The sequence below is a fragment of the Podarcis erhardii genome, assembly GCF_964252035.2.
Source record: "Podarcis erhardii genome assembly, chromosome: Z".
Lineage (NCBI taxonomy): Eukaryota > Metazoa > Chordata > Lepidosauria > Squamata > Lacertidae > Podarcis > Podarcis erhardii.
Window position 1 is genome coordinate 40,424,456 of NC_138504.1, and position 25,928 is coordinate 40,450,383.

General features: G+C 41.2%; 1 protein-coding gene across 3 annotated transcripts; it reads left to right on the forward strand.

Moving 5' to 3' along the window:
• The first annotated feature begins 1,725 nt into the window (after positions 1 to 1,725).
• ZBTB34 (zinc finger and BTB domain containing 34) lies at positions 1,726 to 17,136 on the forward strand. 3 transcript variants are annotated; one of them, XM_081847658.1, is made up of 3 exons: positions 1,726 to 2,004; positions 2,503 to 2,686; positions 15,585 to 17,136. In XM_081847658.1, exons 2-3 carry the CDS (start codon positions 2,631 to 2,633, stop codon positions 17,083 to 17,085), a joined length of 1,557 nt encoding a protein of 518 aa, XP_081703784.1. In that variant the 5' UTR covers positions 1,726 to 2,004; positions 2,503 to 2,630; the 3' UTR covers positions 17,086 to 17,136. The 3 variants fall into 3 exon arrangements, with proteins under 3 accessions (XP_081703784.1, XP_081703786.1, XP_081703785.1); XM_081847660.1 differs by having other exon boundaries at positions 1,728 to 2,004; positions 2,503 to 2,592; XM_081847659.1 differs by lacking the exon at positions 2,503 to 2,686 and having other exon boundaries at positions 1,730 to 2,004.
• Positions 17,137 to 25,928: the final 8,792 nt, after the last annotated feature.

The following is a 25,928-nucleotide window of genomic DNA, read 5'->3' on the forward strand; positions in this document are numbered from 1 at the left end:
AGTTTATAAACTTTGGACCCCCAAAATGGAAATCATTTAAATTAGCTTATTTTTGCAGAACAGGAAGACAAATACAGATTAGAAATGTTAAATCTGCAACACATGCTTGTTGTGGAAAACCCCAAGAAGTGTGATTTTTTAAAAACTTTGTACAGGAGGCTAGGTTCTACACACCCTCCTTCTTCCAGACAAGCAGTATTCACTATCAGTTAAATGACATATTCCAGCCAGGCAAAAATATTTGGAATGCAAAGCAGAGCTAGTGAGGGATGTGACCTGGAGAGAGAGGATGCGGACTGTGACATTTCAAACCAGTGTCCACATTTTACAGGTTTTCCCCTGTGTGCAGACTAACACCTTGTGATTATTCTCTTATATATGCACCCCCTATTGGGTCAATAGGCTACATGGCAGTATAAGCTCACACAGTGCTCTCCTATGATCATGTCCCACCCACAAGGTTGGTAGTGGCCCCACACATTAGTAATATATTTACAGGAGGGCCATCTCAACCACCAAGGCTTGTTTACTACATTAAAAAAGAAATACTTAAAAACACATTCTGATTTAATCATTTTGCTTTGAGTTTGTGGGGAGCTACTTTCAGTTTTCTTCATTTTTATAGTTCCATCTTTTTTATATAATAGCAATGTGTGTGAACGAAGCCCTGTTTTATTGAGTGCAATATTATCGAAGGAAAAAGCACAGCATCTTAAATGCCACTTTATGATCATTTCAAACTTTACACATTATAAGAAAGCAAAAGTCCATTTTCACTGATCCTCCTCCTGAGGGAAGCTTGAAGATAAGGGGGGGGGGGAGAGCACAGTGAAGTAAGGATCGATTTTGCCACAAAAACTTCAGGAGTGTAGAAATTCTGCATTACAAGGCAAATATTAATAATGTCATCCACTACTCTCAAGAAAGGCTGTTATTCCACCAAACAGAATACTCCCATACTCAATGTCAAGTTATTCAAAAAAATAGAAGGTTGGTGCTTTATTCAGTAGTTAACATTGAGAAAAAGCATTTCACATTATGTTTATATCTTCAACTGATGCAGCCAAGATTCTTCAGGTTATCTAAAAACGCTCATTGGAAAATGCAGATTGGTTTAAGTGCCAATGAGTTGCAGTCTGCAAATTTGGTTGGAGGCCTTCGCAAATGTTTGGTGACAATTGCAAACGACAGCCAGGCAAATAGGAATGATACAGTAGCCCACCGCTTTGGGATCAGCTCTTGTACAGGCATAAAGGAACAAGAACATTTGTAAATAAGGGATTAAAAAGATAATAGCCAAAAGGGTACGGACAGCAGGCGTGTTTTTAAGCAGCGCGTTCAGGTAGTTTATTCTCTCAGTTTTTCCAAGTCCAACACAGGTGCCAACTTGGATAAAGAGCTCCATTTAGAAGCCTTGTTAATAATATAGGGTTGTGTCCAATGTTAATCTTACTCGGAGTAGACCAATTGAAAATAATTAATTAAATGAAATAACATAACGGAGATAAAGCTTTTTGTCCCCCTCAGTCCTGTTCGGCGCCCTTCCCCCCCCCCGCCCCCCAAAGGAAATAAAAAGAGAGGGCAGGAACCTCTCCAGGTATAGCGGGTGTCAGAACAGCCAGCGGGGGGCGCGGAAAGATGAGAGCGCATGCGCGCCCTTCTATTGCCACCCCTCAGCCCGTTGTTGTGAGGCGCCGGAGAAAGAGCGGTTGCCGAGAAGCGGGCGTGGCCGTCGCGAGGGTGGGCGTGGCCGCGCAGGTCCGCCCCCGGCTCCACATGCCTCCTTGTCTGCCTCCCAACCGCTCCTCCCATTGCCTGTGGCGCTCCGGTAGCGGAAGTGCCTCTCCTTGAGAGTGGAGGATTCGCTTCCGGGCGCTGCTGGCCGAGGGAACTGAGGGGGGAGCAGCGTCGGCGGCGTCGGCCGGGGGGAAGGTGGCACTCGGGCCAGGACCGAGCTCCCTCCGGCGGACCCGCCATGTGAGGAGACTCCCGACGCCCCCTCAGGTGAGAAATGCGGGGGAGGGGAGGAGTGCTGGGGTTTACGGTTCTTCCAGCTCCCATATTGGGCACGCCGAAGGTATCAAAGGACGGTGTTCGCAGCAGCACCACCCCTCCGCCCCCGTTAGGCTGTGGGGCTGCGAAGGTGTAGGACTCCTGTATAGCTGCTTCCCTATTGGATGCAAAACGATGTGGGGATTAATAGATTATTTATTTATTTATTTATTTATTTATTTATTTATTTATTTATATGCCGCTATTCACCTGAGGATCACAGGGTGGTTTAAAATATAAAAAGAAAAATGCATAACAAATTAACAATCAAAAACAATGACGGCCCTTTTGTAGGGGTTGATTGAATCCAGGTTAGTTCTTTTGGGCGTGGGGCTTTGTTCGTTACTCTTGCAAACATATCCTGCTTTTCTTCTTTGTGTCTTAGCCTTAAACTGCGTAAAAATGGAAATCTATTGTAATTTGATGCACACACATTTCTTTTCTGCACAGGCAACGTGCTTGGTTTTTCTCCCTCCCAAGTACAACAACAACCCCGTGAAGCAGACTAACTTGAGTGTGGTGTGTGTGTGTGACCCCAAGGTACCCAGTAATCTTCATGACTGACTGCTAGTTTATACATGGGTGTACTTGGCATCAGATCTGACACTGAACCCCAGCACCACATTGACCATGGGTAGGCAAACTAAGGCCCAGGGGCTGGATGCGACCCAATCGCCTTCTCAATCCGGCCCCCAGATGGTCGGGGAATCAGCATGTTTTTACATGAGTAGAATGTGTCCTTTTATTTAAAATGCATCTGTGGGTTCTTTGTGGGGCCTGCCTGGTGTTTTTACAAGAGTAGAATGTGTGCTTTTATTTAAAATGCATCTCTGGGTTATTTGTGGGGCATAGGAATTCGTTCATATTTTTTTCCAAAATATAGTCTGGCCCCCAACAAGGTCTGAGGGACAGTGGACCTGTCCCCTGCTGAAAAAGTTTGCTGACCCCTGACATTGACTCTGAGGTTGGGCACTGGTTGTCTGTTGAGTATTTTGAGTTTCCTTCAAGAAGAAGCAACAGTGTTCTATAAGTGATAGATGAAACGGTAGATGTAGGAAGCCTTTGGCACTCTGGTTGCTGTGGAACTACAACTCCTCCCAGCCCTAGCTAGGATTGCTAGAGGCCATGGGATGCTGGGAGTTGTAGTTCTAGAGGGCCAAAGGTTCGCCACACCTGATTTATGAAGTACCATCAGTGTTCATATGGATCCTTATATAAAAGTGTAGTTCCCTCTCCCAAGAGGCTTACAATCGAAATCTTGACAGGACGGGAAGGCAGCTGAGTGGTGCCAAGGTAGCAAGGGACATATGTGAGCTGATACAGTTATGCATTAATATATTTTGTTCCAGTTTAGTCTGGAGAGTTGTGATTTAGTTGAAAGATTCATGGAAGAGTGGGCTTTGGGAAGGAGTCTAAAGAAATAGGGGAAGGTGATCTGGATAGTGCTTGCCTGTCTGCAGTCTTTGCCACCTGGCCTGGAGGCTGTTGCTGCTCCACATTACTCCAAATTATTTATAACTTGAGTGGTAGTGACTGACCCAAGGTGAGCTTCATGGCCAAGAGGGGATTTGAACCCTTGTTTCTCAGGTACAATACTGACAACTGAACTACACTTGTATCATGGCTCCTCAGTGGCACAGGAAAGGTGCATGTGGCTCCCCTCCTTAGATGTGCTCCAGTGCAGGTGATGGAAATCCCAGGCAGGTGTAAGTCCCTCCCAGGTTACCTAATTGGTTTCACCTCCCACTTTTTCTACAGATTCTTCCTCAATACCAGTTTCTCTGAGCGTTTTTCAACTGAATCAGACAGCTGGTGGAAAGTGGCACACAAATCATTGGGGGAAAAAGTTCCTTCTCCCCACACCCATTTGAGTACAGTATCTATGACCTGGTATTTGAAAACAATTAGTGATGAATCTTTACTAATTAAAATCTGCCTCAGAATGTGAATACAGTGGTGCCCCGCAAGACGAATGCCTCGCAAGACGAAAAACTCGCTAGACGAAAGAGTTTTCCGTCTTTTGAGGTGCTTCGCAAGACGAATTTCCCGATGGGCTTGCTTCGCAAGACGAAACGTCTTGCGAGTTTTTTCCCTTTCCCCCCCTTTTTCTAAGCCGCTAATAGCCGCTAAACCGCTAATAGCGCTAAGCCACTAATAGCCATGCTTCGCAAGACGAAAAAACCGCAAGACGAAGAGACTCGCGGAACGGATTAATTTCGTCTTGCGAGGCACCACTGTACCATCATTTGAATGAGAGGAATAGATTCTGTATGCCCTATAATTCTGTTATGTTTGAGTAGAGGTGAAGTGTAGTAATGATTATCTCATCAACAACTTCTGTGGGCATCATTCTCTAGGTGTTGCACTGGGTTAATAACTTTAAAAGTGACCATATTAACTCCTCTCTACTCCTAGAACATAGTCAACATTCCAAATTAGCTGTGCCTTTGTGTATAAGTACCTGTGCCTAAGGTGTGGTTCGTTGTTCTTGAGTTTCCAAGCCTGTGGGTGAAGTGTACATTTGCAACTACTAAACTCAACTCTTCTGTTAGTAGAGCTTCCTCCCCAATAAGACTGGAGGTGGGGCAGGGTTGTTGTTTTTTTTGCAAACACATGGTAAATGTAAATCCCTGGACAGGCCCAGCCCAAGAAATGAGCAAGTGAGTTTGAAAAGCAGCTGGCAGCAGTGCAATTGTGCTCTCGTTGTCACTGACCTCACATGTGCCTACCAATATCTCTCTTGTGCTAAATCCACACCTGCATCATGTTCTACCTTTCTGCAAAAACATTTAGCTTTTCATTTTGTGTACTTGGTACAATTTTGGTCTGGGAAGTGGGAGTGGGGGATGTTGGGTTAAAAACCAAAACCCTATTATAAATAACACATGTTTGTATTTACTTCTGTTGGTTATTTTCACAAAGTGTCCCAAGATTGCATTCCTTGTTTTATAGTAAGCTAGCATATATGGTTTATAGCAGTGGTGTCCAGATTTGATGAAGTGGAGGGCCGTGAGGGCCGACCAAGATTTACCCCAGGAAATGAACTGCCACGTGAACAATGGACTTCGGACATGTCTGGTTTATAGTGTTACTTTTAACTATATATTTATAGTCCATTAGTCCATAAATTATATATTTAACTGGCCAACCTGCACAAACCTATTGGTGATATGTGGCATACTGATAACATGTAAAAATATGGGATGAGGACATTTTTTCAATTTTCCAATGCATCACTGTTTGTGGTTCTCTGGAGGTGAATCTTCCTTGCAAGGCATGACAAAGCAAGTGACTGTTTGTGAGTTTGATTTATCATCTCTATGTGCTGACCTCATTGGGCCTCTCCGGTTTATAGACTTTTTTTTTTAGAAGTCCTGTTTATTGATTTGTAAAATGTGAACATAGTTAAATAAAACGAGAGTCCGTATGTTCAAGGCTGCTTTATCTTCTCAGTATATTTATTTGCTCTTATTGCTCACTGCAAGACCAAAATGCACAGCTCGGAGGCCCCCTTCTGCTCCGAAACCACATGACTTTTTGTGGAGGTATGATAAACATACCTGTCCAATGTATGCTGCGTAAGAAAGTACAGTGAGAAGCTGCCTTTTTCTAAATCCAATGGTTCATGTAGAATCAACTACACCAACACAGGATAAACAGGAGGCAAGTAGAAAAGGTGCCATCAAAGCACCTTAAACAACAATTTCACATGCAATGGCATAGTTGAGGAGCAGAGCAGGCACTTTCCCTTAACCACAGAGCTGGTCATCTTTCTGAGTGAGGTTCTCAGTACATGTGACTGCACAGAGGAATAACTATAGAGAGAGACTGATTTATCAATGACCCCTTTTTGAGATGGATGGTTTTTTGCCTTTGTGTGTGCCTGGCTTTTTGCGTGGCTTACAAGGATGGCTATCTGCATAGTGGAGAGGAAGGACTTGTGCCACTCTTCCACCATGCAGTTCAGAAGCTGTTGCTTGCAAAAAAATTTTTTTTTAAATGCAAACCTCTAATATGTATGTTCTTGGGAGATAAAGACTGCTGCTACTTTAAAGTTAGAAACATTTAGCTTTGCACTTGGGTTTCTATAAATGCTTTGTATTTAGAAGATTCCAGAATCAACCTCTACCTTCACAGGTAGTCTGGGTAGCAGAGCTGGGGAAAACTTCTGCCTGAATCTTGGAGGAGTTACTCTATCTGTAGTAAATAGTATGGATTAATGGTTAATGGGTTTTTTCTGCATAAGGTAGCACTATATAGTCAACCAGTCCAGGAACAAGAAATCAAAATATAGTTTTCACACTTCCTTCTTTACCCAAAGAAACTGGCTCTTTCTGCTTGTAATTAGGCAGCCCTCATCTTAGGTCAGTCTTGCCCAACCTGGTAGCTTCTAGACATTTTGGACTAAAGCTTCCATCAGCCCCAGCCAGCATGGTCAGTGGTTAGGAGTGATGGAAGTTTTAGTCCAGCAGCATATGGAGGGGGCACTGGGTTGTGGAAGTTTGCTTTAAGTATGATTAATAATGATAAATCTAAAGTTTTAGTTTTTACTCAGAGATGATGCAAACATTGCTGGCAAATCAATGGAAAACCAATTGAACAGGTTAAATTTCCAAATATCTGAGAATAGCATTTCAAGCTACCAGCTCTTGGAAAACACAAGTGTTGTATGCGACTGTAGATGCACAACAGAGCTATAATTCACTCATCTCTTTCTTTTATGTCAAGGTAGGCCAGCATGCCCCCTTATCAATTCAAGTGTTCAGTTTTAAGATATTACCACAAATGCTGTATGGAGCACAAGTATGAACGTTTAACCGGATTGAAGCTTTATAATCTGTCTAAACAAAATTTTTGGAAAGTATTCTTGGCCTTTCAAGATGTGTGTCCAATGTACTTTTATGATTGGGGCTGGACAAATTTCTATTGAATCTCAGGTCTTGATATATAAGCTAAAATTTTGGTTAAAACTGCTGTTCATGCCTAAAGACTCCTGCAGCCAATCGGAAGCCCCGTTGGATGTTTGGCTTCCAAAAATAGTTCACAAACCAGAACAGTCACTTCTAGGTTTGCAGCGTTCAGGAGCCCAAACATTTGAGAACTAAGCTGTTCGAAAACCAAGGTATGAGTTTATAGGTGAAGAGTGTCTCTTGGCTGCTCAAAAACTAGTGTTGAATATTTAGAATCAAGGCAAAGTTTCTGTTATGTCTATAACTCATAACAGAAGCCCTTTCATTTGGCATTGCTCAGAGTTGGAATGCTGTATCCAGCATTTCTTCCTCCTCAATCTACAGTGAAATTGCTGTGGATAAATTTATGTTTAATTGGTTCTGTTTAAGAAAATATTGGAAAGATTTGTACAATTTTTCTACATTAGCCTTATTCCCCAGTGTCATTTTCTGTCAAAGATGTTTGTTGGTACTTTTTTTTAAAAAATAGGTTAAGTTGGGGCCCCTAGAAGGTAGGACAGGGTGATATATCAATATAGCATCCAAAACCAGTTTAATGATATTGGTTGCATAATTTTTGACCTGGCAATATATCGCAAATTGTGAAATGTGTGCGCTAAGCAAAAATTACAATACGGAAAAAACTGAAGTGAGACAATGCATCTACATAGCTCCATCCTTATTTCAGACATTGTGGTATATCAGTATATTGTGATGTTTAACTGGTGATATATTGCAGTGTTGAAAATCAGATACCGCCCAGCCCTAGAAGGTAGGGTATGGACCATCAAATTATCTCTTTCTTGATGGGATCCTTGCAAAAAAACCGGGTGTGCATCAGTCCAGTTGAGCAGTTTTGCTCCCAGGCAAGGTGGAGCTCATGAGTTCTGGCAGAATTGATCTGGGATGAGATCCTAAGTATGCACTCATGTGCTGTGTATCTTAAGATAATTTGGTGGATGGCCTTGGATATGCTGTGTCTCAAGTACTTGCTGTTCACCATACAAAGAGTATACATGCAACTCTGACATTTAGTACAGAATTGTGATCACTTTGATGGGTAGGTTTCTAGTTCTCTTGATGGTGAGGATTTGTGCAGAAACTGGCTTTGAGTTGGTCATAATTAAGTATAACAGAGTGTGGGGCAGACAGATCTGATGTTCAGGGCACAGTTCATGGAGAACTTCTGTGGCAAAAGCATTACTGAAATGAAAGGGAGCTGTACAACAGCATGCTGCACTACTTGATTTATTTTTAATACTGTACATATTTATGGTACTTTGTAAATGTGTCAAGGTCCATGTAATAGAGTTCTTGTTCCTTGCATGGATATATACCTGTCCCATATAGCTGTCACTTCTGTAAATTAACTCATCAAGAAAAGAACAGATTCCCACCCCCCACAAAAAGGTTGCATATTGATTTTATTCATACAGAATGAGCAAACTTGCATAACTTATTCTAACTGCACAATTTGCATTTTCAAGGCCCAAATCGGGATTTGGTTCTTTTATAGCCATTTCAGCATAACAGTTCAGCAATTTTGCTATTACAGTAAATGCAAATATATATTTAATTCATCTTTTGTGAAATTATTGTTATACCTTTGGGATCATGTACAGTGGTACCTCTGGATACGAACTTAATTCATTCCGGGAGTCAGTTCTTACCCCCGAAACATTTGCATCCAGAGGCGTGCTGTTCTGCACAGGTACTGGTGGTGGTAGCTCGCTTCTGCGCAGGTGGCGGAAAACTTTCCTTTACTTCCGGGTTTGCCGCATGTGTAGCCCAAAGCATTCCCAAAGGGGGCGGTTCGTATCCAGACGTAGCACTGTACATGCCTTTAATTCCTAAGCAACCAGATGGCTCTGACAATGCACAGCTTTGAGACATCATTAATATACAAGATGATGCATATGCATTCATCATATAAATCTATTTGAATTGGCTTTTAGAGCTCTCTCTGAGTGTTGTGGAATATATATGATTAGTTTTTGTGTGCAGTGTAGACCATATACAGAACTGTGCTTTTTTATATATATAAAAAAGAAGTAAATAATGTTTTCTCTCTTTGGAAAAAAAACTAAATCACAAGAAGGAAGGAATTGTATTGGGGGAAGGAGAATTGTGCTGCTTTGTTCTTTCCCGAGAAGGCCTCATTTGGGTGGAAATAATTGAATTTTCCCATTTAATAAAAACTGAATATTTAAATCTACTTCTTAACAGTAAAGTTGGCTTGACTATATTGTCTGTGCAGCTCAGATACCGAACTGTGGAGGGAAAGACTTCTGAAGTTTGGTCAAGTTGAAAAGATGGCAGCATTTTACTTCATCTGTCCTCTATTTGCCATTTTCTGTAGATTTTAAATTATTTCAAAATAAAAAAGGCTTTTGTGTCTTCCAATAGCTGAGAACAGATGAAGCAGGAAACATTAATGTGATTAATTTGGCAGAAAAGATAACTCTAATGCTTAATACTGTATACTTCTGATTTTTTTGTATGGAAACTTATATTAGATAATTCCTTTTATATCTCCTTTATTTTAAAAGACAGTTTATTTATCTCATTGTTATATTTCTCTACTACCTCTCATGCAAGGTGATCACAGTAGCATATGTGGCCTTCCTATATAAGCTCCCATCCAGGTACCAGCCTAACCCAAAAATGGTATTATATCAGGTGCTTGCAGATAATATTCTGTGCTGGCTCTAATATACCAACAACTAATGACCAGCAAAGCCAAATGCAGTCCACCAGCTAAATATAACATCCCATCATAATCTCCATAAAACACCTGTTTTTGCATGCTTGAGATAGCCATAATATAGAGACTATCCAGCATCTGCCAAACAACAATATGGACCTGGTGGGCTATGCCTGGTTGTGTAAGTTGCAAGTCAGTGCCCTCTGCTTTTGGTACAGTTGTCGTCATCCAGTACCAAACTTTGGTGATCCCATGCCTATTGGATTGGAAGCAAAATGGAGCCTGAAAAAACTATTAATGGTACAGAAAAAGTGGATAGAAAAGTTTTTTCTCCCTCATAACACTAGAACTTGTGGACAAGCAGTGAAGCTGAATGTTAGAAGATTCAAGACAGATAAAAGAAAGCAATTCATGTAGCTCCTAGGTAAACTGTGGAACTTGCTCCCATAGGAGGCAGTGATGACCACCAGCATGGATAGCTTTAAAAGAGAATTGGACATGTTCATGGAGGAAAGGGTTATCAATGGCTACTCTGCCTCCACAATTGGAGGCAGAAATGCTTCTGAATACCAGATGCTGGAAACCACAGGAAGGGAGAACGCTCTTGTGTTTGCGTCCTGCTTGCAGGTTTCCCACAGGCGTCTAGTCCCATGAGAATAGGAAGCTGGACTAAATGGGCCATTGGTCTGATGCAGCAGACTCTTCTTATGTTCTTATTGAGTCATAAATAAAAAGAGAGGTGTGTTTAAAAAGACAAAGGGGTTCAAGGGCTTATGTTCAATGACTTACAGACCTGTGGAATATTGGGAAGGGGAGAACACAAGAGCTAAGAGCATGCATAGACAAACTAAGACCCAGGGGCCAGATCCGGCCAATCACCTTCTAAATCCAGCCCGTGGACAGTCCGGGAATCAGTGTGTTTTTACATGAGTAGAACATGTGATTTTATTTAAGATGCATCTCTGGGTTATTTGTGGGGCCTGCCTGGTGTTTTTACATGAGTAGAACGTGTGCTTTTATTTAAAATGCATCTCTGGGTTATTTGTGGGGCATAGGGATTCGTTCATTCCCCCACCCCCAAAAAAATATAGTCCGGCCCCCCACAAGGTCTGAGGGACAGTGGACCAACCCATGGCTGAAAAAGTTTGCTGACCCCTGGCTAAGGGGGTATGACTGGCCTGCTTGAATTGCTAACAGTGTATAGTGTATAGTGTACTAGAAGATCATTTATGGTTAGGGATGTGTGCTGTAAGGTTAAAAAACATCTATTTGTTCTTTGAGGTGGTTTCCAGAACACCACTTCTTTTCATTTGTTATACAGCAATAAGGTGCTTGGGATCAAGGCTGGCAGCCAGCACAGTGTGTAGAAAAGGTTTCAGGGTGGTAGGAAATAAAGGTTTCCTCTCCCTACCCCTCCCACATGAGACCTGAACAGTTTTACATGGCTCCACACTTGTTCCTACAAAGCATTAGGGCAAATGACCATTTAACAGTTCAATAAATTAACTAGAAAATCTTTACCATAACCATAAGGAAAAGAATGTTTTTATGGCTGCTAATGTGCATTAACAAGGGACGCGGGTGGCGCTGTGGGTTAAACCACAGAGCCTAGGACTTGCCGATCAGAAGGTCGGCGGTTTGAATCCCCGCGATGGGGTGAGCTCCCGTTGCTCGGTCCCTGCTCCTGCCAACCTAGCAGTTCGAAAGCACGTCAAAGTGCAAGTAGATAAATAGGTACCGCTCCAGCGGGAAGGTAAATGGCGTTTCCGTGCGCTGCTCTGGTTCGCCAGAAGCGGCTTAGTCATGCTGGCCACATGACCCGGAAGCTGTACACCGGCTCCCTCGACCAATAAAGCGAGATGAGCGCCGCAACCCCAGAGTCGGTCACGACTGGACCTAATGCTCAGGGGTCCCTTTACCTTTACCTTTAATGTGCATTAATAGCTTGCAATAAAGCAAATAACTTTAGTTTGGCAAAAGTTGTGGTTTTTCTTTCATCTAGCAGGTTTTGAAAGGAAAACACTTGAGATAGGCTATCTCTAAACCACGAAAGGAAGGAACCTCAGTGTATTGCAAGATCATCTGTAACCCATTGCATCTGTAGTGCTGCATGACATACAAGTTTGCTTCAGCAATACTTGGGATCAACAGTGCTGCTTAAAGGATTTGTTCAGATTGTGTTTCCTTTCCTTGCCTGTCCAGCTCTGCACTCAGTGTACTCTTTCAAGGCTTGATTCCCAAACAACTAGAAGGTGAGAGTCCTTAAGATTTCTGATACGAACAAGTGTTAGTAGCTTTGGGTCACTGAAACTGCTAATTGCAAAATTATGTAGAGAAAACGTTCACTAGCAAACTACCTACTCACAAACTTGTCAGTTTAGTACTACTACATGTAACACTACACAATTCACATCCCACGTTACTTTGAATTTAACATTTCAGATGTATGTAAAAGGGAAAGTCTTATTGTTGTTGCTGTTTAGTCGTTTAGTCGTGTCCGACTCTTCGTGACTCCATGGACCAGAGCACGCCAGGCACTCCTGTCTTCCACTGCCTCCCGCAGTTTGGTCAGACTCATGTTTGTAGCTTCGAGAACACTGTCCAACCATCTCGTCCTCTGTTGTCCCCTTCTCCTTGTGCCCTCCATCTTTCCCAACATCAGGGTCTTTTCCAGGGAGTCTTCTCTTCTCATGAGGTGGCCAAAGTATTGGAGCCTCAGCTTCATGATCTGTCCTTCCAGTGAGCACTCAGGGCTGATTTCCTTAAGAATGGATACGTTTGATCTTCTTGCAGTCCATGGGACTCTCAAGAGTCTCCTCCAGCACCATAATTCAAAAGCATCAATTCTTCGGCAATCAGCCTTCTTGATGGTCCAGCTCTCACTTCCATACATCACTACTGGGAAAACCATGGCTTTAACTATACGGACCTTTGTTGGCAAGGTGATGTCTCTGCTTTTTAAGACGCTGTCTAGGTTTGCCATCGCCTTTCTCCCAAGGAGCAAGCGTCTTTTAATTTCGTGACTGCTGTCACCATCTGCAGTGATCATGGAGCCCAAGAAAGTAAAATCTCTCACTGCCTCCATTTCTTCCCCTTCTATTTGCCAGGAGGTGATGGGGCCAGTGGCCATGATCTTTGTTTTTTTGATGTTGAGCTTCAGACCATATTTTGCGCTCTCCTCTTTCACCCTCATTAAAAGGTTCTTTAATTCCTCCTCACTTTCTGCCATCAAGGTTGTGTCATCTGCATATCTGAGGTTGTTGATATTTCTTCCGGCAATCTTAATTCCGGTTTGGGATTCATCCAGCCCCGCCTTTCGCATGATGAATTCTGCATATAAGTTAAATAAGCAGGGAGACAATATGCAGCCTTGTCATACTCCTTTCCCAATTTTGAACCAATCAGTTGTTCCATATCCAGTTCTAACTGTAGCTTCTTGTCCCACATAGAGATTTCTCAGGAGACAGATGAGGTGATCAGGCACTCCCATTTCTTTAAGAACTTGCCATAGTTTGCTGTGGTCGACACAGTCAAAGGCTTTTGCATAGTCAATGAAGCAGAAGTAGATGTCTTTCTGGAACTCTCTAGCTTTCTCCATAATCCAGCGCATGTTTGCAATTTGGTCTCTGGTTCCTCTGCCCCTTCGAAATCCAGCTTGCACTTCTGGGAGTTCTCGGTCCACATACTGCTTAAGCCTGCCTTGTAGAATTTTAAGCATAACCTTGCTAGCATGTGAAATGAGTGCAATTGTGCGGTAGTTGGAGCATTCTTTGGCACTGCCCTTCTTTAGGATTGGGATGTAGACTGATCTTCTCCAATCCTCTGGCCACTGCTGAGTTTTCCAAATTTGCTGGCATATTGAGTGTAGCACCTTAACAGCATCATCTTTTAAAATTTTAAATAGTTCAGCTGGAATACCATCACTTCCACTGTCCTTGTTATTTGCAGTGCTTTCTAAGGCCCATTTGACTTCACTCTCCAGGATGTCTGGCTCAAGGTCAGCAACCACACTACCTGGGGTGTACGAGCCATCCATATCTTTCTGGTATAATTCCTCTGTGTATTCTTGCCACCTCTTCTTGATGTCTTCTGCTTCTGTTAGGTCCTTACCACTTTTGTCCTTTATTATGGTAATCTTTGTACGAAATGTTCCTTTCATATCTCCAATTTTCTTGAACAGATCTCTGGTTCTTCCCATTCTGTTGTTTTCCTCTATTTCTTTGCATTGCTCGTTTAAGAAGGCCTTCTTGTCTCTCCTTGCTATTTCTTGGAAATCTGCATTCAATTTCCTGTATCTTTCACTATCTCCCTCGCATTTTGCTTGCCTTCTCTCCCCCGCTATTTGTAAGGCCTCGTTGGACAGCCACTTTGCTTTCTTGCATTTCCTTTTCATTGGGATGGTTTTCGTTGCTGCCTCCTGTATAATGTTGCGAGCCTCTACCCATAGTTCTTCAGGCACTCTGTCCACCAAATCTAAATCCTTAAACCTGTTCCTCACTTCCACTGTGTATTCATAAGGGATTTGATTCAGATTGTATCTTACTGGCCCAGTGGTTTTTCCTACTTTCTTCAGTTTAAGCTTGAATTTTGCTATAAGAAGCTGATGATCTGAGCCACAGTCGGCTCCAGGTCTTGTTTTTGCTGACTGTATAGAGCTTCTCCATCTTTGGCTGCAGAGAATATAATCAATCTGATTACGATGCTGCCCATCTGGTGATGTCCACGTGTAGAGTCGTCTCTTGTGTTGTTGGAAAAGCGTGTTTGTGATGACCAGCTTGTTCTCTTGACAGAACTCTATTAGCCTTTGCCCTGCTTCGTTTTGATCTCCAAGGCCAAACTTGCCAGTTGTTCCTTTTATCTCTTGATTCCCTACTTTAGCATTCCAATCCCCTATAATGAGAAGAACATCCTTCTTTGGTGTCACTTCTATAAGGTCTTGTAAGTCTTCATAGAATTGGTCAATTTCAGTTTCTTCAGCACCAGTAGTTGGTGCATAAACTTGGATTACTGTGATGTTAAAAGGTCTGCCTTGGATTCGTATCGAGATCATTCTATCATTTTTGGGATTGCATCCCAGTACAGCTTTCGCCACTCTTTTGTTGACTATGAGGGCCACTCCTTTTCTTTTACGGGTTTCTTGCCCACAGTAGTAGATATTATAGTCATCCGAACTGAATTCGCCCATTCCCGTCCATTTTAGTTCATTGATGCCCAGGATGTCAATATTTATTCTTGCCATCTCATTTTTGACCACATCCAACTTACCCAGGTTCATGGTTCTAACATTCCAGGTTCCTATGCAATATTTTTCTTTACAGCATTGGACTTTCCTTTCGCTTCCAGGCATATCCGCAACTGAGCGTCCTTTCGGCTTTGGCCCAGCCGCTTCATCAGCTCTGGATCTACTTGTACTTGCCCTCCGCTCTTCCCCAGTAGCATGTTGGACGCCTTCCGACCTGAGGGGCTCATCTTCCAGCGTCATAACTTTTATATGCCTGTTGTCTTTGTCCATGGAGTTTTCTTGGCAGGGATACTGGAGTGGCTTGCCGGTTCCTCCTCCAGGTGGATCACGTTTGGTCAAAACTCTCCACTATGACCTGTTCATCTTGGGTGCCCTGCTCGGCATAGTTCATAGCTTCTCTGAGTTATTCAAGCCCCTTCGCCACGGCAAGGCAGTGATCCATGAAGGGGGAAAGTCTTATAGCTGCATGTAAAAAAAAAACCTATTGTTTGCTACTGCTTGTATTTTCGGTCTCAACAGTGTATAGATTGTATGCAGTGTAAGTTGCTGTGCATGTCAATGGACTGCTTTCAAACTTTAAAGCACCAGGCATTTTTAAGTTCTGATTTATAAGTACTTCTTTTTGTGGCTTTTGCAGGTTACACCATACACCAGAAGACATGGACAGCAGCAGTTTAATCCAGTTTGACGTTCCGGAGTACAGCAGCACCGTACTGAGCCAATTGAATGAGCTCCGCCTGCAGGGAAAGCTTTGTGATATCATTGTGCATATTCAGGGTCAGCCGTTTAGAGCTCACAAAGCTGTCCTAGCTGCCAGTTCTCCATATTTCCGTGACCATTCTGCATTAAGTACCATGAGCGGCCTCTCAATATCAGTTATTAAAAATCCCAGTGTCTTTGAACAGTTGCTTTCTTTTTGTTACACTGGAAGGATGTCTTTGCAACTGAAGGATGTTGTTAGCTTTCTAACTGCAGCTAGTTTTCTGCAGATGCAGTGTGTCATTGATAAGTGCACACAGATACTTGAAAGTATCCATTCAAAGATCAGTGTCGGTGAAGTTGACTCTGTCACTGTTGGTGCTGAAGATGCTCCGGAAAACCACAACGGTGTTAAAGATGACAGTTATTTTGCCAATCCAGTGGAAATCTCTCCTCCCTATTGCTCTCAGGTGCGGCAGTCTACTTCAGGCAGTGATTTAAGAATGGAAACAACTTCCAACAAATCTTTCCGTAACCGTCTACAAGAAGAAGGGCACTCAGACCGTGGTAGTAGCGGGAGCATTTCAGAATATGAGATTCAGATTGAAGGTGATAATGACCAAGGGGACTTGGTAGTCAGAGAGAGCCAGGCTGCTGAGGTGAAAGTTAAAATGGAAAAATCTGACCGGCCAAGTTGCTCAGATAGCTCTTCTCTTGGTGATGATGGATACCACACTGAAATGGTGGACGGCGAGCAAGTAGTGGCTGTTAACATTGGCTCCTACAGTTCTGTATTGCACAATGCCTACTCTCTATATTCCCATGGCTCATCCCAATCTGCTAATGCACCTGACACCTTTGGAAGCCTAAGAAACTCAAGCTCTTCAAGATCCATGCTAGGTTCTCTTAGAGGCCGCGGCCGTCAAAAACGGATCTCTACTAGCTACTTGCATAGTGATGTTTCAGCACAAGGAGCTGATGGAGAATCTGCAGCGAATCACCCAGGTTATGAAAACAGTCCACGGGAAAGGAATTCAAGAGGTCACTGGTATGCATACAGTGAAAGATTAATCTGTATATACTGTGGGAAGTCTTTCAACCAGAAAGGGAGTCTTGATAGGCACATGAGGCTGCACATGGGAATAACCCCCTTTGTGTGCAAATATTGTGGGAAGAAGTACACGCGCAAGGACCAACTCGAGTACCATATCCGTGGTCACACAGATGACAAACCTTTCCGCTGTGAGGTCTGTGGAAAATGTTTCCCTTTCCAGGGAACTTTAAACCAGCACCTGCGAAAGAATCATCCTGGTGTAGCAGAAGTAAGAAGCAGAGTTGAGTCTCCAGAAAGAACAGAAGCCTATATCGAACAGAGAGATGATGATGCTTCAGCCTCTGAAACGCTGGATTATAGCATGGATATACAGACATCTGATTAAAATTTACTGCGTCCTTCAGTGCAGCTCAAACAAAGCACATTGATCAACGCATTTCCTTCTCGTTTCTTTGATAAGTTTTGTAACAGGTATAACAGCATTGTCATTTTCCTGATTTTGCAAGTCTTCTGGTCCCTGTTCCTGGACAGAAGGCTACTGACTTTTTTTTCTTTTCTTTTCTTTTCTTTTCTTTTCTTTTCTTTTCTTTTCTTTTCTTTTCTTTTTTTGGAAGGAAGTAGGGTTAGCTTTACTCCTAAAAATGTTTATAAAGAGCATAATCTTTTGCAAACAATACATGACGAAGGAGGGAGGCTGGGGCTTCAACAGTGAAAGATACTAAAAACAAGCAGATACGGCCGAATAGTATAGCCTCTCCTTTTGTGCTTTGTGCAGCCTAATCCTATGTAGGTATACTTGGATGCAAGCCCTACTGAATTCAATAGGACTTACTTCCAGTAGTGTGCTAGGATGGCAGCCTTAACAAACATGTTATGTAGGAGCATAAGGTATACCTCCCAGAGTCCCATCTGTGTGTCATACTAAGTTGTGGGTTTGGGTGGGTGTTTATTTGTTGTTGTTTGAATAACTATTTTGATAGCTTGGAATTTTATATAATATATATTATTATATATAAACATATATATGATGTTCACTTTTTCTCTTTTGGCTGGGGTGAATGTAGAAGTATCTTAAATGGAAAGGAAAAAAACCTCTCTATAAAAGGCTTTCAACTTTTAATCTTCTCTTTAGGGTTTTTTCCTGCTTTTTCATGAAGCTTTGCTTTTTTCCCCCATGTTCATATATTGTGTCCAAAAGTGAGCAATGCTTTGAAATAACTTTGCTCAATAGCATGCATAAACCAAATGCCATAATTGTATTAACTTTACAATGGGGATTGTTTGGGTTTTTTGTCTAGAATATAAACTAGACAACCTGTGGTGCTGCCCCTTTTTTATATAGAAATGTGTTGTTATACTAGCCAACCCAAAAGTAGCATTGTGGTTTTAAATGTTTTTACTATCCTCAGAATCTACCTTCATTTCGTACTGTAGAAAGCATACCAGGTAAATCAGTCTTACTTTAATCACTCTGATTATATATAGTTGGTTTAAAGAAGGCTAAGCAGGATGTTGCAGTCATTTTTGCAATATTTCTGTACAGTGTTCTAGTGAATCACTTCCACAGAGCTGTTTTCAGGTGCGCCATAATTTCCGATTTACCATTTTCAAGTGAAATTAAAGCACTTGTATTTTTACTTTTTGTAACAATGCCATGCAGGATTTACGAGCAATATATCTTACTGTATTAGAGAAGTTCTTTTGGCTTCTCCATAATTTAAACAGCTGCTCAGTATTTTATTTTTCATAAAGAGCCAATGACAAACACATTTACACATCCTTTTAGAAATTCTTATTTTTTCTCCTTCAGACGTTTGGTATCTTTCTAAAGTGGTGCTAACTTTTTTCTATTATATCCATAATAGATATAAAAAAATGTGAAACCTTACTATAGTGGAATCACAGATTTTTCCAGTTATTTATCTGCCTGAAAACACCTCACAAAAGTGTGAGCTGGCAAATAATTGCTGTATGAAAACTCTTATCAAGTAAATAGAATACAGATGTTTGTGAATAATATTTTTAGTACGTATATATACTTGGATATATTTATGCTTGGCAGAATGAGAAACTTCTTGGTAGATATATTCATCAGGATAGAAAGCTGTTAGTGACAGAAGCTGCATGACAAGAGAGACCCCTCCCCCCCACCCTCCACCTACCTATCTCCTCTCCTGGTTCTGCTTCAGTTTCTGCCTTATATTCCCTAAGCTAGTGCTGCTGTAGCTTTAAGGTTTCCTGGCAGAGCAGTACAGAGGCATTAAAATTATGCTGGAACAAGCCTGGGCAGTGAGGCACAGTGAGATGCTTACTTGGCTGGTAGCCATCAAAAAGGATCCTTCTGCAGGTACTGTATATGGAATTATTGGAACCCGTTTTCTCTTTATTAGAGTTTTAAATCTTCACCCACTTGTAGGAGCATTCTGTTCCCTCTTAAAACAAATTGGATGTTTGCTTCTTTCCCTACTGAGTAAAATAGGGAGCGCTGCACAAAAATTTGTTGACACCTCTCCCAGATAGGATATTCAGAATGTGTGGATTTCTTGCTGCCTTCAAGATTTTGTGTGTTTGTAATTTAATGTGTTGACTTTTGAATCTGAGCCTCTGTTCTTAATTCTTGTATGATTCCCTAAATTTCTCACAACTGTGAATTTTAATCATATAAAAGTGTATGGGTTTTCTTAATAGGAAGTCATAATCCTTCAAAATTCTCATTCTTCAGGAGCTACTTCTATTTTTCACTTATATTCTGTGATTTAAAACACTGAGAAAATAGCTGTGGTTACACTGTGGGTGGCTGATAGATACAGTGTTTGGAGCTTTTGAAGATCTGTACAAAGTGTTCCATAAAAAGTACTTTAGCTGGAGAGCAAGTGATTTATACAATTTGTAACCAGCACCCCATATCAGCTTTCATTTTCCAAATCACTTAAAAAGAATGAAGCTTGGATGCTATCAGTGGTTTTGAGGGCTTATAGCTTTGTTTGAGATTTTAAAAGAATAGACTTCTGCAGTATTTTTAGAATGGACTTTTCTTTACTGTTTATCAAAGCCAGTAATAAGGATTAATGTTAACAGTAAATCAGGTTTGTTCTCTAGACGCAGTTTTAGACAAAATGATCATCCTTTTCCTACTATAGCTGCCTAAGAGATTCTTTCCCAGGGAAACACTAACTTCCCTCCTTTTCCCTTTCTACTATTAGTATAAACAAGGGCTGGAGCCCCAGAAAAGCCAATTTCAGTGCACATTCCATATGTGCACACAGGCCTTTCCTGCTTTCTGACTTCCTACTACAGCCCCCACCCCACCCCCATCCACTTCTGAGGATCAGGAGGCTAGAGCGGTGTAAAATGAAATGGGAGGGATGCAGCTGGGCAGGTAGAATGGAATTGGTGACAGACCCATCCCAAGCATGCAGAGAAATGCTTTTCACAGGCCTCTGGATTTCCAGCCTGCTTCGGGGAGGGTACATGTCTGTCCATTCATTCTTATAACACATTAAGATACAAATCAATTTTATTCTACCTTTTTGATATGCTTGCATTTGAGACCATCAAACAAAAGTCTGGACATGCAGAGTTAAAAATGTAACCCTTTACAGTGAACCTGTGCTGTGGTGCCTTTTAAGCCACTTGGGTTTACGCCATAGTAGTATTAGTCAAGGAAAGAGGGGAAAGGCAGTTAACTTTGTATTTCCCTGACTTTTGTCTCTGTGTCAATCTTAAAAGTTGTTTTAAATATAGTTTTTGAATCTGTAAACATGGTTGAACTGGTTTGAGTTTACCAAAGAGTGACTTAACATAATTTTGGATATTTTTGATTGTACAGCTTTCAGGTTCAAATGTTGTGGTGGAACTGTTAAAAACCTAGGAGTTATCAATCTCCTGACTTTCAAGAGATTTTTGAGTTCCATATATTCATTCATGTTGATGGCCAAATTCACATAATGCTAAATCATGGTTTAGTGCTGTGCGCATGAGCCACAGCAAGTCCAAACAAAGCCTTGGGCACCTATACTTCTCCCTCTGATTTCCATGCAGCTGAAAAGACTTACGCAGCATTTAGCTTCACTTTCACAGAATCACTGGTGGTGATTTAAAATAAGCTCTGGTCAGTTTCTAAAGAAGGCAACTTCAAACCATAGAAAGTAGGGACTGCACTGCCCATTTTGCACAAAGCTCTAAGCCACTGTTCAGTGTAGCATAGGAACAAGGCCGGTATGTTTTTCCTCTTCCTGCTGCCTATCGGGGTTCAAAATTATCAAGCCATAATATAGTACTGTAAAGATCAAGAGCTTCACTGGACATGTAGGCAGCTCTAGAGATCTAATCTGGAGTAGTTAACTTGCGTATCTTCCATTTGTTTCCCTGAATTTGAAATGTGCCTAAAGGCCAGTTCACAGAAGACACAAGCCACCTTGAACACCCATTTGGTGAATAGCTGGGATATAAATCTAGCACACAAATACAGTGGTACCTCGGGTTAAGAACTTAATTCATTCCGGAGGTCCGTTCTTAACCTGAAACTGTTCTTAACCTGACGCACCACTTTAGCTAATGGGGCCTTCTGCTGCCACCTCGCCGCCGGCGCACAATTTCTGTTCTCATCCTGAAGCAAAGTTCTTAACCCGAGGTACTATTTCTGGGTTAGCAGAGTCTGTAACCTGAAGCGTCTGTAACCCGAGGTACCACTGTAAATGGTGTTCTCATACACTCGGTAGGTGCATTTGTGTAAACAATGCAATATTCATACAAGGCAATTATAGGAGGTGCAGAACTGCAGACATGTGAAGTTTTCTATTTTAGTGGTAGTCCCATGTCCCATTTTCACCCCACCCCACATGCAGCATCTATCCTAAGTTGATGCATCATCACATTATGCATTCCCCTCCACATCATCAATGGGTGAAGATACAGCACAACATTACACACTGTGTGTACACATTTCTGAAGGAAATTGACATAGGAATACTGTTTTAGCATTCTACCCACACTCAGCAGTACCTCCGGAGATTGTAGCAGCTGGCAAAATGCTGTTTGATTGGAGGAGCTGCTGGCTTCCTGTAGCCTCCCAGTTCCCTGTCTCAGTTGTCTACATTAGTGCACAGTGTCTGTAAAATGGCTGGGGATTGCCTGTGTGTAGGGCAGAAAGTTTTGTGTTGAAGCAGCTTTTGTCTTCCTTGGATTTTGCCCTAGATGTGCTGCAACACACAAGAGACTAGCAGACAAAGCTTCAAGTCAGGCAGCAGCATCTAAATCGTGCCTTGTCACATTATGGTTCTATGGTAATGGGGTGCCATCTTTTTATCCTTTGAAATTCATATCTTATGTCCACCAGGATGAAAAGCATGCAGTGAATTATTTTAGGTGAATTCTGAAAATACTGTGCAGTATTGATTGCTGTACAGTTTTGATTAGTGTGCAACTGTTAGTGTATTTCATTTAAAATGAACACAAAAGCCAAGAAAACCAGTAACATTAAATATTGGGTTGAAAATATGTGAAATCATGCAGGCTGGTTCATAATTGAGTCTCTCAAACTACCTTTTTAGCTACATAGACAATGTGAAGAATAATAGAAACAGTGACAGTGTCATTTTTTTCTCCTCTAGATGTTTTAACCTATTTACAAACTGTGAAAAACAAAAATAAATTTTATACTTTTTGCTAATATTTGTGGTTTTAAGCAGTTGTTATTTTTTTCTTAACTGGTTTATCTTCCATATAATTTCTATTGAAGTTGTAAATAAGACTCAGAAAATAGCTTTGTAAATACGTGAGATTTTTTTTTTTTAAGCAACACAGCGCCTCACAGTTGGTTCTGTATTCAAGTGTGAATGCTTTTAATGGCAGAAAGGATACTGTCTTTCACTGTTGGCAGAATTTACTGTTTAAGTTGAAATCAGGGATGCTCATCTTAAGGGGAGACATGTGGAATTTCAGTAGCCTCTAGCCAGCCCTTTATGCTTTGCAGCATAATAAGTTACCAGATTTGTCCATGTCTTGCTTATTTAGAGTTGTTGCAGACCTGACCTCTTTTTAGCCACAGTTCAGAGGTCAGGAGCAAAATCTCACCACACCACACCACCTTGATCCTGGCCAAGAGCAATGTTTGAATTGATGTTAATTATGAATAAGACTATAACCAGGTTTCCATCTGGTTCTTAACCTGGCTAGTTCAGCATGGTTAAAACTAGTCAAGGCTTTTAATTATAGTTAAGTGGGAGGGGATAATGTGCACTCCTCTCAAGAGCAAAATCCAGCAGTCCACACATACACACAATTTCTTTTAACCATGGATAAATGTTCTTTTTACATATGCATCACCCCACAATGGCACAGACACAATGCATGTAGGAAAGAGCCAATTACCTACATGCAGGGTTGAGATTAAAGTGCACATAAACCACCTCTGGGATTGAGCACTCCTAGCCTAAATTGGATTATTTACAAGTCTCTTTTAAGGTTCCCAGAATAACTAAATATATTCTGAAAGTCTTTCATTTATTTCTGGTCAGAATTAAGTTGTTATGATGTAACTGTTATGGGTTAACATAAGATTAGCACGAATTTTTAAACAAGGGCTGGGAGAAGAGGGTGTGACAGAGCTTTATCTTGACTGAAATCTATCTTATTTGAAATGTATGTTTTTAGTTTACTGTGACTTCTGTTTTATTTTTGTCATCTGAAAGGGTTTCATGTTGAAGCCACTGAAAAGGGACTCAAATATGCAACACCTAATCTATTTTCTAAGGGAATTTTACCCTTGAATGGTGCTTTTAGACTGGTCAGGGTTATTTATTAAATTTTTATATATTTTAAAGTATTTGGGAATTGTGTAAATCCTTTATATATATAATATATAGTATATATATATATATGAATGAGTCTATTTAGTTCCATGAATTGTAAGCAACAGTAATACTCAGCAACTGAACCCAAAGTTCAGTGAAGTCATTCAGAATGTTCAGAGTTTGGCAGTCATGCATCTCTTTTTTCAGTTAAATACCCTTAAAGGACTTAAAACTATACAGCCTGTTGCGCTCTCAGACATCCTTAAAATGGTGCATTAAATCAGTTATGCAAGCTTACATAATAAATGCTAAATGGAAATTGGGCCTGAGAGAGTTGTTCTGTGTCCCTACTTGGAGATATGGAGCAAAGTGTCAGTAACATGGCTGTGGTTATAACCTTTATAAATATCTGCTTTTAAGACACAGGACACAGCTGTCGTACTGTCAGCATGCTGCAGTGGTTTTCAAAATTTTCAAAGGTCTAAGAGTAGATCCATTGGAATGAATGGGCCCCAGTGAACCCAAATGACTAACATTGAATACAACCCTGTGCTCTGGAGAACCCTTGCATTCCCTAGAAGTTTGGGGCTCTTCCGTGGGAAAATGCTTGCCATTTCTAATACTGCAGCCAGCAGGGGAGTACTGCTTGCCCGCTACGCTGAACTTTCAGTTCATGCAGGACATAAGGCCCAACATGCAGCTTGGAGAGCACTTAGATTGAATATGAGAATACATCCCAGAAGAGCTTTGCAGCCACCAAGCATAGTCCCCCTCCCCCCCCCTTTACCCTAGAAGCCTCAAGTACACACAACAGAAGCAGGTACAAAACAGTGGCTCAGTGGGGTGGACAGATATTTAACATAAAGGTGTAGGGTGCCTCTGAACAAATACTAAGCCAGTGGTGAGGAACTGCTAGCCAGTGGGTCTAATTTAGCCCACAAGGCCAATTATCCACCTGATGTCATAAGCTAAGAAATTTAATTTTGGTACCAGAACTAAGCTCCAGTCCTTGCAAACCAAAACCCACTCCTGCTTCCTTCCCCTCACCAGTTTTGTTTCAGTAGCTGTGAGAGCTCTTTGGTGCTGTCAAAGAGCTAGGAATAAGAAACCTTTGCTGGTCTACTGCAAGCCACCCAGTAGGTTCTGATCTGCCTTCCGTTGTTCCAGAACATGCCTCAGAATCCAGCAGTCCCCTAACAGATCAGTCCAATGCAGGAAATAATCCCTGAAGAGTCAAAAGAGTGAAAACCACTGGGCATACTGGGAGATTAGTCTTTGGACTTTGCTGAAGGCCTGTTTACACATCTTTCAATTTAGAGGAGAAACTGATGGCTGATTTGCATGATCTAGCTACACTTGTTTTATCAGAAAATTGTACTATTAAGTAAACATTTATAGATTGATTTTGTTTTTCCTCATAAATATTTGAACACTTTGAATGACTAACCTCAATGTCAATACCTTGCAATATTAAACCGGTAACCTCACAAACTCCACACTTCATCACCATATGAAGTAAATGAAGCTAGCTAAAGCGGATGCTGTTAAAAGCAACTAACTTGCCATTAAGGATTATTTTATAGCATGAAATATTTTAGAATATTTATTCAAATGATTATTTTAATCTTGTACTCGGTTTTTTGTTTTGTTTCTAGATTTTGTGACATGAATATTTCAGTGCTGCTTTGTTTTGTTCTGATGGATTTCTTGTTTCTTGCTTGTAAATTGCCTTTTTTATGGTATAAATAAAGTCAATGGGAATTGCTGTTTATAAATTAAAATGCTTCTGAAGCACACATTCTGTCTTTGAATTCTGTTTTTTTATATATAAAAAATTGGAAGACTATCAATGGGGTTTTATCTTCTCCTTGTGACTGGCTAAAATCATTATGAATCCAGACCAAATTTGGGTTTTCCTTGCCAAAATGATGTCACTACTGTCCAAAACTGCCTCCTTTTGTCCATATTTTCCTTGTAAAACAAACTTCATAACTCTATGAGGTAGGTCAGCATTAGAATTTTACAGATAATACTAATTACAGATGCTTAATTACTCACACATCAGCACATATTAGTGCTACACTTGGAACTTTTCCATTCCGTAATATTGTGCCATTTTTGTTCCAACACAGGTGGAGACTTGGCAGAACTTGTTAAAATGTGAAAAAAGACCTGATCTCTTTTGGGTTCTTTCTAGTGTAGCCTAGCAGTGTGCAGTAGGAGGTTCAAGTGCACTAAATCACAGTCTTTGATTTTTCAGGAGACTAACCCCTACGTACATTTGTATCATTAAAGTCTTAATCACCCTGCCCCCCTTAAAGCCTGTGTATGTGGTGTTCCTTTGGGAAACCCCAGCTAGGGCAAACCCTTCACAGATCTCTCCAACATTGCCATTTTTGTGTAATGATCCTGTGTGTACCTTCACCTACTATGC